This window comes from Petromyzon marinus, chromosome 40 (assembly GCF_048934315.1).
Source record: "Petromyzon marinus isolate PM22_M1 ecotype Great Lakes invasive population chromosome 40, UKy_Petmar_22M1.pri1.0, whole genome shotgun sequence".
Taxonomy (NCBI): Eukaryota; Metazoa; Chordata; class Hyperoartia; order Petromyzontiformes; family Petromyzontidae; genus Petromyzon; species Petromyzon marinus.
The window spans coordinates 4,455,421-4,468,806 of NC_133706.1; the positions used below are offsets into that span (position 1 = coordinate 4,455,421).

Here is a 13,386-nt window from a genome sequence, read left to right on the forward strand (position 1 = left end):
GTTTGATAACTTACATGGTGAGCTTAAATAATTGTCTTTGACAAAACAGCACATTACAACTCATCCTCATGTGCCCTTCATGGTTTGATGTATTATCACGATTCAGGGTTGTGATTGAAGACAAGAATCGTTGAGGCTGTTTTGGGCCCATGTGCTGCCTGTTGAGACTATAGTGGCTGCCAGTTTTACATGAGCCTGAACGCTTCCAATAGACCAATCATATAAAATGTATAAGAATCAGAAATAATCTTTATTTGAACCAGGTCTGTTTTGATGTATCTCAAGATGTACTGCATTCAGGGCATTATACAAATGAAAAAATATTACAACGATAATGAACATATTTCCGCACCTGGCACACTACATCCAGTATACCGCTCGCTATGGCTGTCACTTGCCTGCTCCAGTCTCTATCGGGAGAGACCCAGAAAATATTCGGTGACATTTTTTTTTATCAATTATTAATTGAACGATTTTACATAGCTATACAGTGGTACCTCGGAGATGGAACTTAATTCGTTCCAAAACCGTATTTGAACACCGATTTGTTCGAACACCGAATACATTTTCCCCATAAGAATGAATGGAAATAGCATTAATTGGTTCCCCACCCAAGGATGCTCCTATTATGGGCCATTTTTACACAAAGTTAACAATTTTAAAATACAGTACAGTACATAAAAGCATACAGAAAGCAAGAAACACAGTTATAATTAATTAATTAAATGGACATTGAACTTCACTTTACCTGTAGTAAGGAGAATGGATGGCTCGAGTGGAAGGCGGTTAGGAGGGGAGGAGGTGTCAGTGTTGCTTGGGAGGGGAGTCCCCCTCCATAAACACGTTGAGTAACTGCCCTTCTGGGGTTCTTTCTTTTATTTGCCTTTTTTCTAGCACTAACTATGCAACGATGTTTTGCGGGTCTGCACTGGGCGAGAGCTACGCGTAAACTGGGTCATTCGCCTTTGTCTCGGTCGCCCTGGTTACGCATCTCGGTCGCCGTGGTTACGCGTCTCGGTCGCCTTGGTTATGCGTCTCGGTCGCCCTGGTTACGCGTCTCAGTCGGCCTGGTTACGCGTCTCGGTCGCCCTGGTTACGCGTCTCGGTCGCCCTGGTTACACGTCTCGGTCGCCCTGGTTACGCGTCTCAGTCGCCCTGGTTACACGTCTCGGTCGCCCTGGTTACGCGTCTCGGTCGCCCTGGTTACGCGTCTCGGTCGCCCTGGTTACGCGTCTCGGTCGCCCTGGTTACGCGTCTCGGTCGCCCTGGTTACGCGTCTCGGTCGCCCTGGCTACGCGTCTCGGTCGCCCTGGTTATGCGTCTCGGTCGCCCTGGTTACGTGTCTCGGTCGCCCTGGCTACGTGTCTCGGCCCACACAGGTTATTTCAAATTGTTCGACCTCCGAATTTTTGTTCGATGTCCGGGACAAAAAAATGGTAGAAAATTTTGTTCGATCACCGAATTGTTCGAGTTCTGGGGCGTTGGATCTCCCAGGTTCTACTGTACATATACACACATGTATTGTAAAAGTGAGAGTCAACTCTAATTTATTAATTGTGTCAGATGCTTGCTTGCTGGTACCAACAATGCTTGAAGAAGATTGTGAAAGGGTGAACGGGTCATCCCATCCCGGAGCACGAAAATAAAAAAAGCCGTAATGACGTGTCCGTCTGAGACGGTGACGCAGAGCGTGCTGCGTCGTCGCCCAGACTCGGCGACGCTCCGAACCGGTATCGGAGAGAAAGTTTGGAGAGAACGCCCGGTGGGCTGAGCGTGTTGCTTCGCGATTGTTTTTTTGTTTGCGGGCCGGCCGTAGTTTATCAGCACGGACGTGCGGGGCGTATTCTGCCGCACCTTCTGCGACTTTGGTGAGCGTTTTGAGGTTTTGGACCCAACTGGGGAGGCGCCCAAGGAATTCTTCATCCAGAGCATCTCGCAGGTCAGTCTCCGCCCCGTGGTGTCACACCGACACGGCCGCTCAGAGGGACGGGAGGGGGGGGGGGTGTTGCAAAGGGGGCAAATAACCCCACACATAAGAGGGGCCTCAGACCAGGGCTGATTTTTGGTTGCTAATAAATAAGGGGGCCCCACGTGCCATTAGGCCTCGGGCCTTCCAGAACTCCTGCTCACTGATATGTGTCACAGGTGGCTGAAGACGTAGATTGATCCCTCGTATGTATTTTTTGTGAGCACGTAACAATTCATGATAATGAAGAACTTGGAACTTTGGAAGAGATTACAGATATTCTTGAGAAGCTGTAAGGGAGACGAGACATATGAGTTCTGGGCGTGTGTTGAGAAGAGACAAATAAGATGCATACTCACACAGAAACCTAGAGATTCACATAGAGATCCATAGACTCACAAAGAGACATGAATCCCTATAGAGACTCATGGACTCGCACAGAGATGCCACCGGAATGAGTAGAGGGAGAGCGAGGGTGAGATGGGAGGATACGGTGGTACGAGATACGGGGACAGTGGATGTGACGAGAGAAGAGGCACGGAGTAGAAATTCGTGGAGGGAGGAAATGCCCATCGGACAAAGACGGTCCCTGCATCGCGCGCTTTCAGATGCGCTTCTGCACTTTTAAATCTGGATTGAAAACTCGTTATTTCGAGCTGCTTTTTGTGTTTAGTTTGTTTTCCTTCCCCCGCGCCTGCGATTAGCACGGTAGGCTACGTATGGTGCGAAAGAAGTTCAGCATACATACATACATGCACACAAATCCGACCAGCTGCCCCCATGCAATCAAGGGACTTTAGGCTTCAAAGAAGAAGATAATGAGTATTTTGTGTTGTTTGGGAACGTCGCTACGTATGTTTTTAAATACACTTCGCAGTGCTAATTGAGGTTGAACTTTTTAATGATAACCTTCAACTGTGATTGCATAGCATCAATATTACGGTTTCACAAAGGGGAGCTGCGCAGGGCAGTATTTGGCATAACAAACGATGAACGCCTGCAGCAACGCCAGGTTGTGTGGCGGCAGCTTGTCCGCGTGAGTGGGCGGTGCGCTATTTTGTGGCGGTGTGGGTGAAGTGAACGGCGGCGGATGGAGACGGATGAAGGGGGCTCTTGGGGTTTGTCATGGAGGGCAGTGGGGGTGACGTGGGCGACGGTGCTGGTCAGGATTTGATAAATGGCCTAGGACTGTGAAGTGTGCTGGCAGAGCGAGCGAGGCGTTACGGGGTTGGGATAACATCAAACTACAACTCATTACCTACGCTTCGACCATTGCCGCCTCCTTGATTGTGGGTGGGTGCGGTGCGTCTGATCCGCTTGCTGTGCTGCAGTCCAATCCGGGCGTGGTGGTGACGATGGACAACCGTGCCCACGGCCTCGAGACCGGCGACAGATTGACATTTAAGGAGGTTCACGGGATGACCTCTCTCAACGGCTGCACGCACACGGTCACAGGTACGAGGACTGCCCCCTGTGGACGGAGACATCAACAGCCCTTCTCTCGTGCGGTCGTGTGATGCTGCACGCACCCAGTTCTCTACAACATCATGATGACCCCCTGTCCTTTTGGTGTGCGGGTTAATATAGCGTGGTGAAGAATGGCCAAACACCTCCCATGGCCCTCATCCAGCAGTACTCCCAATGCTGCAAAACGTTACCATCATGCAAGGGGACCTCAATAGATGACCAGGGGTGTACAGACCTTTGTTCCTGGCTCAAGGCCTCTCCTCGCCATGTCAGTTACAGGGATTGCTTGACGATGCTTACAACCGCTGGTCAGTGCGGTTTGCTGAAGGGATAACCGGTTTCAGATATCACTCGCCACTGATGTGAGCCATCGCTGGAATTTGAATTCAGGTGGCCTGATATCATGGGACGCTAACTGCCACGCCATCGATTTATAACTCTGTTAAAATCGCACGGATACATACGCCTGTTGTCGAGTGATGACAACTTCCCACTTGAGTGTTGTTCGTTGTAAAATTAAAGTGATCGTAACGGCAGAGGGGTGGCCAGGTGGCTCCGAGTGCTACTTCTGAGTGGACGCTACAAGCCGGCACTGCTGAGATCCTAGAGTTTAATCCAGGCAGCCCGCACCCATGATTAAACTGGGTTCTCAAGTGAAGTAAGTTCATGTCAGTCCGGTCAACAATGACTACACATAAATTTTGATTTAAAGCTTTCGTGACTGCAGTAATTCATATTCTTAGTTTTTTCGGTAAAGTCACGTTGAAGAGAAACAACAAAATAACAAAATATATATAAAACAATAAAAATTCTCACGACGTTTCGACCATAACTCAAACGGTCATCATCAGGTGTGTCGGTTTGCATAAATTTATTTTGAAAACGGCATATTTATTTATTTATATAAAAAATAACGTTTGCGTCACGCGCAACGATTGGCTGTTTGCCAGGACTAGTCCATCTATTTTTTGAAAAGAGGAGGGGGGAGACGAAATTTGTTTTTATGTATGCTGTCTGAAAGCCACTGTAAGCGTGAACAATCAATCAAGAACTGAAATGATTTATCAAATCTTTCCAATGATTGCTAAGATAGAATCCATCTTCTCGGTTGAAATTGTCTCTGTGTTTGTATATGTGGATAGCCTCATGAACGAATCTCTCATGGAAGCCAGATGGCTTACAAAGAACCTCCGTCTTGGAAAAGTCAATGGCATGTGAGCCTACTGAATTAGAACAATGATCTGCTACGGCCGAGGTGTTGGTCCTACCGTGTTTAAGGTCTGCTTTATGTTCACGAATGCGGTCCGAGATATGGCGTTTGGTTTCTCCAATGTAACTACTACCACAGAGGCAACTTAGTTTGTAGACACCAGGGTATTGTATGTCCGGAATCACATCTTTTACAGACGGAACCAGATCACGGATTTTATGTAATGTGTTGAAACGGACCTGGATCTTGTGTTTATTCAAGATTTTGGAGATCTTTTTTGTGATCCCAGCAATGTAGGGTAAAGTGATGGTTTTGAAAGGCTCCTCAAGAGGGTTCTTCTTCATGGTTTGAGTGATAGCTTTACGGATTGTATAGTCGGAGTAACCATTAGCCCTAAGAGCTTGGTGTACGTACACCAAGCTCTTAGGGCTAATGGTTACTCCGACTATACAATCCGCAAAGCTATCACTCAAACCATGAAGAAGAACCCTCTTGAGGAGCCTTTCAAAACCATCACTTTACCCTACATTGCTGGGATCACAAAAAAAGATCTCCAAAATCTTGAATAAACACAAGATCCAGGTCCGTTTCAACACATTACATAAAATCCGTGATCTGGTTCCGTCTGTAAAAGATGTGATTCCGGACATACAATACCCTGGTGTCTACAAACTAAGTTGCCTCTGTGGTAGTAGTTACATTGGAGAAACCAAACGCCATATCTCGGACCGCATTCGTGAACATAAAGCAGACCTTAAACACGGTAGGACCAACACCTCGGCCGTAGCAGATCATTGTTCTAATTCAGTAGGCTCACATGCCATTGACTTTTCCAAGACGGAGGTTCTTTGTAAGCCATCTGGCTTCCATGAGAGATTCGTTCATGAGGCTATCCACATATACAAACACAGAGACAATTTCAACCGAGAAGATGGATTCTATCTTAGCAATCATTGGAAAGATTTGATAAATCATTTCAGTTCTTGATTGATTGTTCACGCTTACAGTGGCTTTCAGACAGCATACATAAAAACAAATTTCGTCTCCCCCCTCCTCTTTTCAAAAAATAGATGGACTAGTCCTGGCAAACAGCCAATCGTTGCGCGTGACGCAAACGTTATTTTTTATATAAATAAATAAATATGCCGTTTTCAAAATAAATTTATGCAAACCGACACACCTGATGATGACCGTTTGAGTTATGGTCGAAACGTCGTGAGAATTTTTATTGTTTTATATATATTTTGTTATTTTGTTGTTTCTCTTCAACGTGACTTTACCGAAAAAACTAAGAAAATGACTACACATGTTAAATTCGTTTTTTAGGTTGTTTGTATTTTGTACTTAATGCTACAAATTGGAATGAAACTCTTCACACCGAGTGCCGTGTCAGGGACATTTTGCAGGGCAATGTAAGAGGTTTGCCCCTGGCGTGTTGATGCAACGGGCTCGCTGTGAAAGAGCTTCACAAACTAATCCTGTGACGCCTTTCTCTGGGGATCCACTCAGACCCAAAGTGGTACACCGCTCTCTCTGACGATTCGGAATGGATATGTATTCTTGTCATGATTCTGATAACACGATTATAATATCATCAGCAGCAGCAGCAGCAACTTCTTCTTATGATGGAGGGTTTGATCAGCAACATCATCATCATCATCGACCATGAGCAGTTCCACTGCCTGATGAAGGCCAGCCAAAGCCTTCGTTGCTTATCACGGTCCTGCAATGCACCCGTCTTTGTAGCACCTTCACGTGAGCTGATTCCGTCACTCCATCTCTGCGGGAGACGTACACCCGAGTGCTCATTTTAATATACCTGGGAGAAGTAAAAAGCGAGAGGGAGAAATTTGTAATTCATCGTTGGTTGGGCCATGTAATGATCTTGCCAAATTTGTGTTGTAAGACCCTTCACCACTCAACATAGCCAAACAAAATGTAAACACAGGCATTGAACGTCCCATTTATTTTTGTTTCAGCTCACCGGTGAGTTGAACGTTTTTCACAAACCGATTTTTTTAGCGGTTACTTGACTTTTCACTTGAAAAGTCATTATTATGCCTCACCCAAACGTCTAACTGTGAATCACAACATTGGCTGCACAAACCTACGACGTGTGAAGTGAAGAGAGAGAATTTAGTTTCAATGTGAATGTAGTAGTGACACACAAACACACACGTGTGTGCTCTGCCTCTGTGGTGTGGTGGTGGTCATGGTGGGGAATGTTTGTGTCGCGGTCAGAGCGCTGCGCTACAAACCCAGCCACCCAGGTTCGAGTCCCGCTCACGGTCAACACCGGTGACGATTATCTGAACCGGTTCTGGGCATCCCCTAGGTCGACTCAGCCTCAAACGAGTACCTGGTGTAGCGGTGTGTAAACATCGCCTCTCAGGAGACGGGCGGGCGGGTGTGGTGCTGGCCACCCACCCCCTCGTGTGTGCCGTGCCGGCCTTCATAGGTGCTACTCGCGAACAGCACTTGCCTCAACAGTCTGTTAAGGCTACACGGGGGATCTTTGTTCTGTGATGGTTGCTGTACGAGACGGCAAGGCCGCAGGAGCGGTTGGCGACACGTGACACTCGCTGACTTGCTCGCTCTGCGTTGCAGTGCTCTCCCCGTACATGTTCAGCATCTGCGACACGTGACACTCGCTGACTTGCTCGCTCTGCGTTGCAGTGCTCTCCCCGTACATGTTCAGCATCTGCGACACGTCCAGCCTGCCCGCGTACCTGCACGGCGGCATGGCCAAGCAGGTCAAGGTGCCCAAGATGGTGCACTTTGTAAGTACCCGTCTGTGTGTGAGTGTAATTGTGTGTGTGCGTGTGGCCGTATGTAGTGGTGATGGTGGGGAGCGGTAGTGTAGAGGTTAGCGCTACGCTGCGTTACGAACCCGGCGGCCCGAGTTCGATTCCCGCTCACGGCCAACACTACTGACGATTATCTGTTCCCATTCTGGGCCTCCCCTAGGTCGACTCGGCGTCAAATGAGTACCTGGTGCGGTGTGTAAACATCGCTACTTGGGAGACAAAGGCGGCCAAGCGTGGCGCTGGCCACCCACCCCCTCATGTGCCGTGCCGGCCTTCATAGGTGCTCGTGAACAGCACTTTCCCCAACGGTCTGTTAAGGCTATATGGAGGATCTTTGTCTTTGTGTGTAGGCGCATGTGTGTGTACATGAAGTTAAGTGGGAACCATATACGTGGGAACCTTTAAGTACAGTACAACCATGGATTTTCCTGTACTAACCTTTGCTGCCCATAGCAAAGCCCCGTATCCTATAACACCTGTTATGCACGGTGGTCACCCAAGCACTATCCAGGATGATTTGGTTATGTAGCCACATATAAAACGCACTGTGTGCACTGCCCCCTTGTTAAGTTGTAGTGATGGATATTATGTCTTGAAGATTTTTTAAGGCCACGACTTTGAATATTGCTAAACGATGATTTAGCCCCGGCTGCGTGTTTACACCCAGTGCGCTGCAATTGTATGTTTGAAAAAGCCACGTCGTGTTTTCTTTTCAGCGTTCGTCTTGATAATGTTACGAATTAAGTGGTGATGTGTGGCTTTTAAACCTCGGTCACGTGAGCGTGATGAAAAAAGGCCAGTGCGTGTGTCCTGCGCGTGCATTGCTTGTGCATGCGATCGCCCATTGCAGGAATCGCTGGAAAAGCAGCTTGCGAAGCCTACATGTCTCGTGGTGGACTACAGCAAACCAGAGGTGAGTTTCACTTGTCGAGACGGCGACCCAGGCAAAGTCCGTTCATCACCCGAGTCTCTTGACTGTGGACAGTAAAGAAATTAGGTTGCTAAGCTACGATCTAACTTTTGGTCAACTTTTGTTGCAATCGATGATCGATTCCAGTAGTCATGTAATCACGAATTGAGTTCAATTTAATGTTTGTAACGATTAAATCCGTTGGCACGCGCGAACGTTCAAACCACACGGCGGCGTTCCTGTGCGATGGGGGTCAGCGGCACGTGTCGTAAGGACACCTGCCGAAGGCCTCATCGGTCACCGTGTGGTACGTTCCAGCAGATGCAAAGACACACAGAGGACTCGAATTTGTTTCGCTATGCATTTTTATACGTGGGAAACTGATAAATGTTTACATTTTCCTTTGCACGAGTTTATTGATAACGCAAGCAAGCAGCATTTGTTTAATGACAACCCAAACGAAAAATCATGAATATTTCCACAGTGTCCTGTGTACCGACTTGAGCCATCGACTGCTTGCACCCTGTCCCTACAGGCCCCTCTGCAGATTCACTTGGCGCTGTTGGCCTTGGAGCACTTTGAGAAGCAGCATGGCAGATTGCCGACAGCCGGGTATGGAATCCCACTCGGTGTCTTCGCAAAGCAGCATGTGGGCTGCATTAAACGCTATTAGACATATGCCCACGGTACTGCAAAGTGACAATGACCACGCGTATTGCATCACGTTGCGTGTGACCCCCGCGCGTGATTTAAAGGTCAGCGCTCTGCTTCACGTACACGCGCTTGTGTCCACACTCGTAGCTAATCGCACAAGAGCACGCTGGCGAAACAAGCCCAGTGCACTCTCGCGAACTTGTACTGAATAACACTCGTACACCCACTCGAACATGCAGACGCACTATCGCACATGTGCACATGCTCACTCATGTATTTAAAAGCAAGTGTATTCCTTTATTGTTTTCAGTCAATCCCGCAAGTCGTTATAAAGTCACGTGACTCTGTGGGGGATTGCTTAGTCTTTTTAAGAGTGTACGTGTGTGTGTGTATGTGGATGTGGTGTGTGTGTGGGCTCGTGTTGTGGCTGGGTGGCTCACAGGTGCGCTGATGATGTGAAGGAGCTGTGCAGCTTGGCAGAAGCAGAGAGCGAACGTCTCTGTGACAAGGTAGGGCATCAGCTTCACTCGAACCCGGAAGGTAACCCCGGGTGACCGCAACGAGCGGTTCATTGCAGCGGTGTACAGAGCACGCAGCCTCTCCTTCTGAAGCTAAATAATGTCATTTATTCGCACATTTAAGTTGCACTCAGCCTCAAGACCTTTTCAGTGGGATGTCTTAGACACTTTCATTTTACAAAGTCTTTTGGAGTTTTATGGGACAGTGACGCAGTGGCTATTCCATTGCGCCGTGAACTCGGCGACCCGAGTTCCATTCCCGGCCATCGGTAACATCAGCTGAGGTCGATGTTCGAACCGGTCGTGGGTTTCCACCTCCGCACCAACTCGCTGTGACCAGCGTGGCCCAGTATGGTCACACAACCCCCGTGTGACCATACAGCACGGGGAGGCCTTTGTCCAGCAGTAGATGAACAAAGCGCTCTTAGGTCAGTCCTCGCTTAACACGGCAGATGCGTTCCATGAGAAGTGCCGCACTAAGCGAAAACATAAATCATGTAGCGATAAAGTTTGGCGAGTTACGATGTGATGCACACTCAGTGAGCTGGTGGGACAAAGAGCTGAGAGTACGCAGCCGCGTTACTGTTCCGCGTGCTGTACCGCACTGCTCAGCTGCACAGCTCAAGAAAGTAGTTTGTCGTCGACCGCTCATGAACCGCGTTGTAACGGTGCGCGTTCGTCGTTGTAACGGTGAGCGTTCATCGTTGTAACGGTGAGCGTTCATCGTTGTAATGGTGCGTGTTCATCGTTGTAACGGTGCACGTTCAGCGTTGTAACGGTGCGCGTTCAGCGTTGTAACGGTGCACGTTCATCGTTGTAACGGTGCACGTTCAGCATTGTAACGGTGAGCGTTCATCGTTGTAACAGTGCACGTTCAGCGTTGTAACGGTGAACATTCATCGTTGTAACGATGCGTATTTCGCGTTGTGTGAAAAGTGTTCACCAATTGAAAAACCACGTTATGGCAAAAACGTATTGTGTGAACATGCATAAAGCGAGGGTTTGCCGTACATTTTTATCTTTTACTATAATTTGCAATTGGAGTATCCAGAGAAAACCAAAGGTGTGAACGGACTGGCCTCCAAACCGCTGTGCTGCCATCTCCTGGCCACCTCATATCCCAGCAGCTTTTGGAGTTTCACAAATCCCCGTGATCCACCAACCTTTACCTCTGAAGGGCTCGATCACACGGATGTACCCACCATACCCATCCCCTCACTGTTCAAAGGCTGCATCGAGTCTGGAGGAGTGTTCAGCTGAGAACCGTCAGACGGAATCCTCGGCGTCTCTATCTAAATGTGTGCAAAACATGCTTGCGAGTCCCACGCACATTTCCGTACCGGACGCCGTGCCTGCAATGGCTTTCGAGATTTGGACGAGGGCTTGTGTTAGCACCAAAGGTCTCCCACGTGCACCCCGCGCTGGGAAACAGCCTCGCGGAATTAGATTGTCAAAGAGGGGGGATTGGCACTAGGACACAGCACCGGGAACGCTCTGGGCGGTCCCCGTTATCGATGGTGCCGGCCTCCCTGCGATAAGGACTCATTCATTGGGAGGACGCCCTATCCTGGACCCCCCCCCCTCCCCTTCCCGTAAGTCTGGAACACAGCGTCCTTGAAAGATAAATTGTAGGACAGTGGCTCGCGGAACTGAGCGGCGGCCACGAGTGGAGAAACTCCCTTTCACGGTCGGTTTAGCACGCAGTCAGCTTTCGCGACCAATATTATTCATAATAAAGCTTTTTTTGGGTTCGATCGCGTAAATATTGAAGTGTCGTTAAACCCGCCACCACCCGACACAGCCAATTAGTAAGGTTTGTCATGTTAACAAAACGTGCCAATTAGTGACTAGTACGGCACACCGGTGCGTTGGAGAGTAAACCCACCGCAACATTTCCATTTCGAGTACTGTGACGTTTCGCCGGTAATTACAACAGCCAGCATCATCAGGCGACAGCCAGAGTTGTTCAGGATGTGGTCCCGGATGCCAGAGTGGGTGCCGTGTGTGCTTGCATCACCAGTTCCTGCCCATGGGGATGCTGTCACTCAAATCTGCGTCTGAATAATCCAATTTCTCAAAATACCACTCAACGCATTTGGCCTTTAGCTGTTTCTGTTCCAATTTCCTATATGTCTGAGATGCATTTTATTGTATCACCCCCCCCCCCACCCCCTTGTAAATATCAAAGCATTTGAATTCCATCTGCTTTTTTTCAGCGTTATCATCTCGGGCGCTGTTAATGCGATGGCAACAACATTCTCACCTGTACAGGGTGATCTATTCGTAGATGCCCTGCTCATTTCTAATACCCCTTCTTGCTTTCCTCTCAACAGAAGATAACATTTTTGTTTCAACGATGGCTCCATATATCACAGGCGAACAGATTTATGGAACCAGCGTTGATTTACTAAGTGGACTGCGGCTGCTGGGAGGCACGTCGAGGCTTTTTAATCAACCGGCATTTTTCTTTCATTTATAATTTCTCCTGATTGTAGTATCTTAGCGGGGCTATATAAATGGATCTCCCTGCGTTCAAAAGTTGCCACACGGCGTGGTTGCATGCGGCCGCATATTGTGACTGCGTTCTGGCCAGCTAGGTTTGTGGTGCCACTGTATAATCTGGAGCGGTTATCCGTATCCGGAGCGGTAATCCAGAGCGGTTAGCCTGAGCGGTTATCCGGAGCCCCTGTGGTGGTGCTGCGGTTGTGCAGGTGAGCGTGGAGCGGCGGGTCGTGGAGTGTGCGGCGCTGGTGGCGGGAGGGCAGCTGGCTGCGCTCACCGCGGCGCTGGGCGGCGTCGTGGGACAGGAGGTTCTCAAGGCGCTCACCGGAAAGTTCGGCCCCATCCAGCAGTGGGTAAATGTCCGCTCACCAGACCAGCAGTGTCCGCTCACCAGACCAGCAGTGTCCACTCACCTGACCAGCAGTGTCCACTCACCTGACCAGCAGTGTCCACTCACCAGACCAGCAGTGTCCACTCACCAGACCAGCAGTGTCCACTCACCCAACCAGCAGTGTCCACTCACCAGACCAGCAGTGTCCGCTCACCAGACCAGCAGTGTCCGCTCACCAGACCAGCAGTATCCACTCATCTCACCAGCGGTGTCCACTCACCAGACCAGCAGTATCCACTCACCTCACCAGCGGTGTCCACTCACCAGACCAGAAGTGTCCGTCCACCCACTGACCACCTTTCATTAGCATCGATATTAATCGATTAATTTGCTGTGCCATTGCGTGTGCCTGTCGTTAGGCTAAAATACGCGCGTCTGCGTTGTTGTTTTCAATGCCTTGCGTTTTGTTTTGTTCCCAGTTGTACTTCGATGCCATGGAGGTGGTTGGGAACCTTGAGAATGTCGACAGCGAAGGGTTCAAGGCAAGGTGAGTTGGGAGGAGCCGTCGTTCGCATATATGTCGGAGTGGCTGAACCCGACACGGTCGCCGTGGACCTTTTCTCCCACATCCCTCGCCAGTGGTGTCATGGTTCGCCCCTTCCCCTTGCGCTGCAATGCCTTGTCGCCGTTTTAGTGGTTGCGTTTCAGAGTATTTGGCTGCTATAAATGTCCACGTGATAAGCCACTTCATTGGGCTGTCATTTGTGATAGCCAGGTCGCTTCTGACATAGAGGTGTGCGGCTCAGTGGGCCCTACCTGGTAAAATAAAAAGTTTTGTAATGGGTGACGCACGAAATGCGTATCATGTGTGCTGCCTGCTCCGGGCAGTTCGATCCTTCCAGCTCCCCTCTGTACCCAGCTGGGCGCTGGCCCGTTTCCTTGTTCACGTTTGAAGGTTTGTCGGTCACCTTGAGCCCACCGTCGTTCACCGTAATGGTACTGCGGTGTGTATTGAACAAAG

At 49.1% G+C, this 13,386-nt stretch overlaps 1 protein-coding gene across 2 annotated transcripts in view; it reads left to right on the forward strand.

Moving 5' to 3' along the window:
- Positions 1-13,386, forward strand: part of UBA6 (ubiquitin like modifier activating enzyme 6) — a 42,301-nt gene that overhangs the window by 12,057 nt on the left and 16,858 nt on the right. For both annotated transcript variants that reach the window (XM_076073036.1, XM_032968518.2), the window contains exons 8-15: positions 1,817-1,939; positions 3,298-3,421; positions 7,320-7,423; positions 8,301-8,363; positions 8,896-8,972; positions 9,457-9,523; positions 12,244-12,387; positions 12,845-12,912. In XM_076073036.1, the coding sequence (XP_075929151.1) occupies positions 1,817-1,939; positions 3,298-3,421; positions 7,320-7,423; positions 8,301-8,363; positions 8,896-8,972; positions 9,457-9,523; positions 12,244-12,387; positions 12,845-12,912 (770 nt within the window). The remainder of the gene's footprint in view (positions 1-1,816; positions 1,940-3,297; positions 3,422-7,319; positions 7,424-8,300; positions 8,364-8,895; positions 8,973-9,456; positions 9,524-12,243; positions 12,388-12,844; positions 12,913-13,386) is intronic.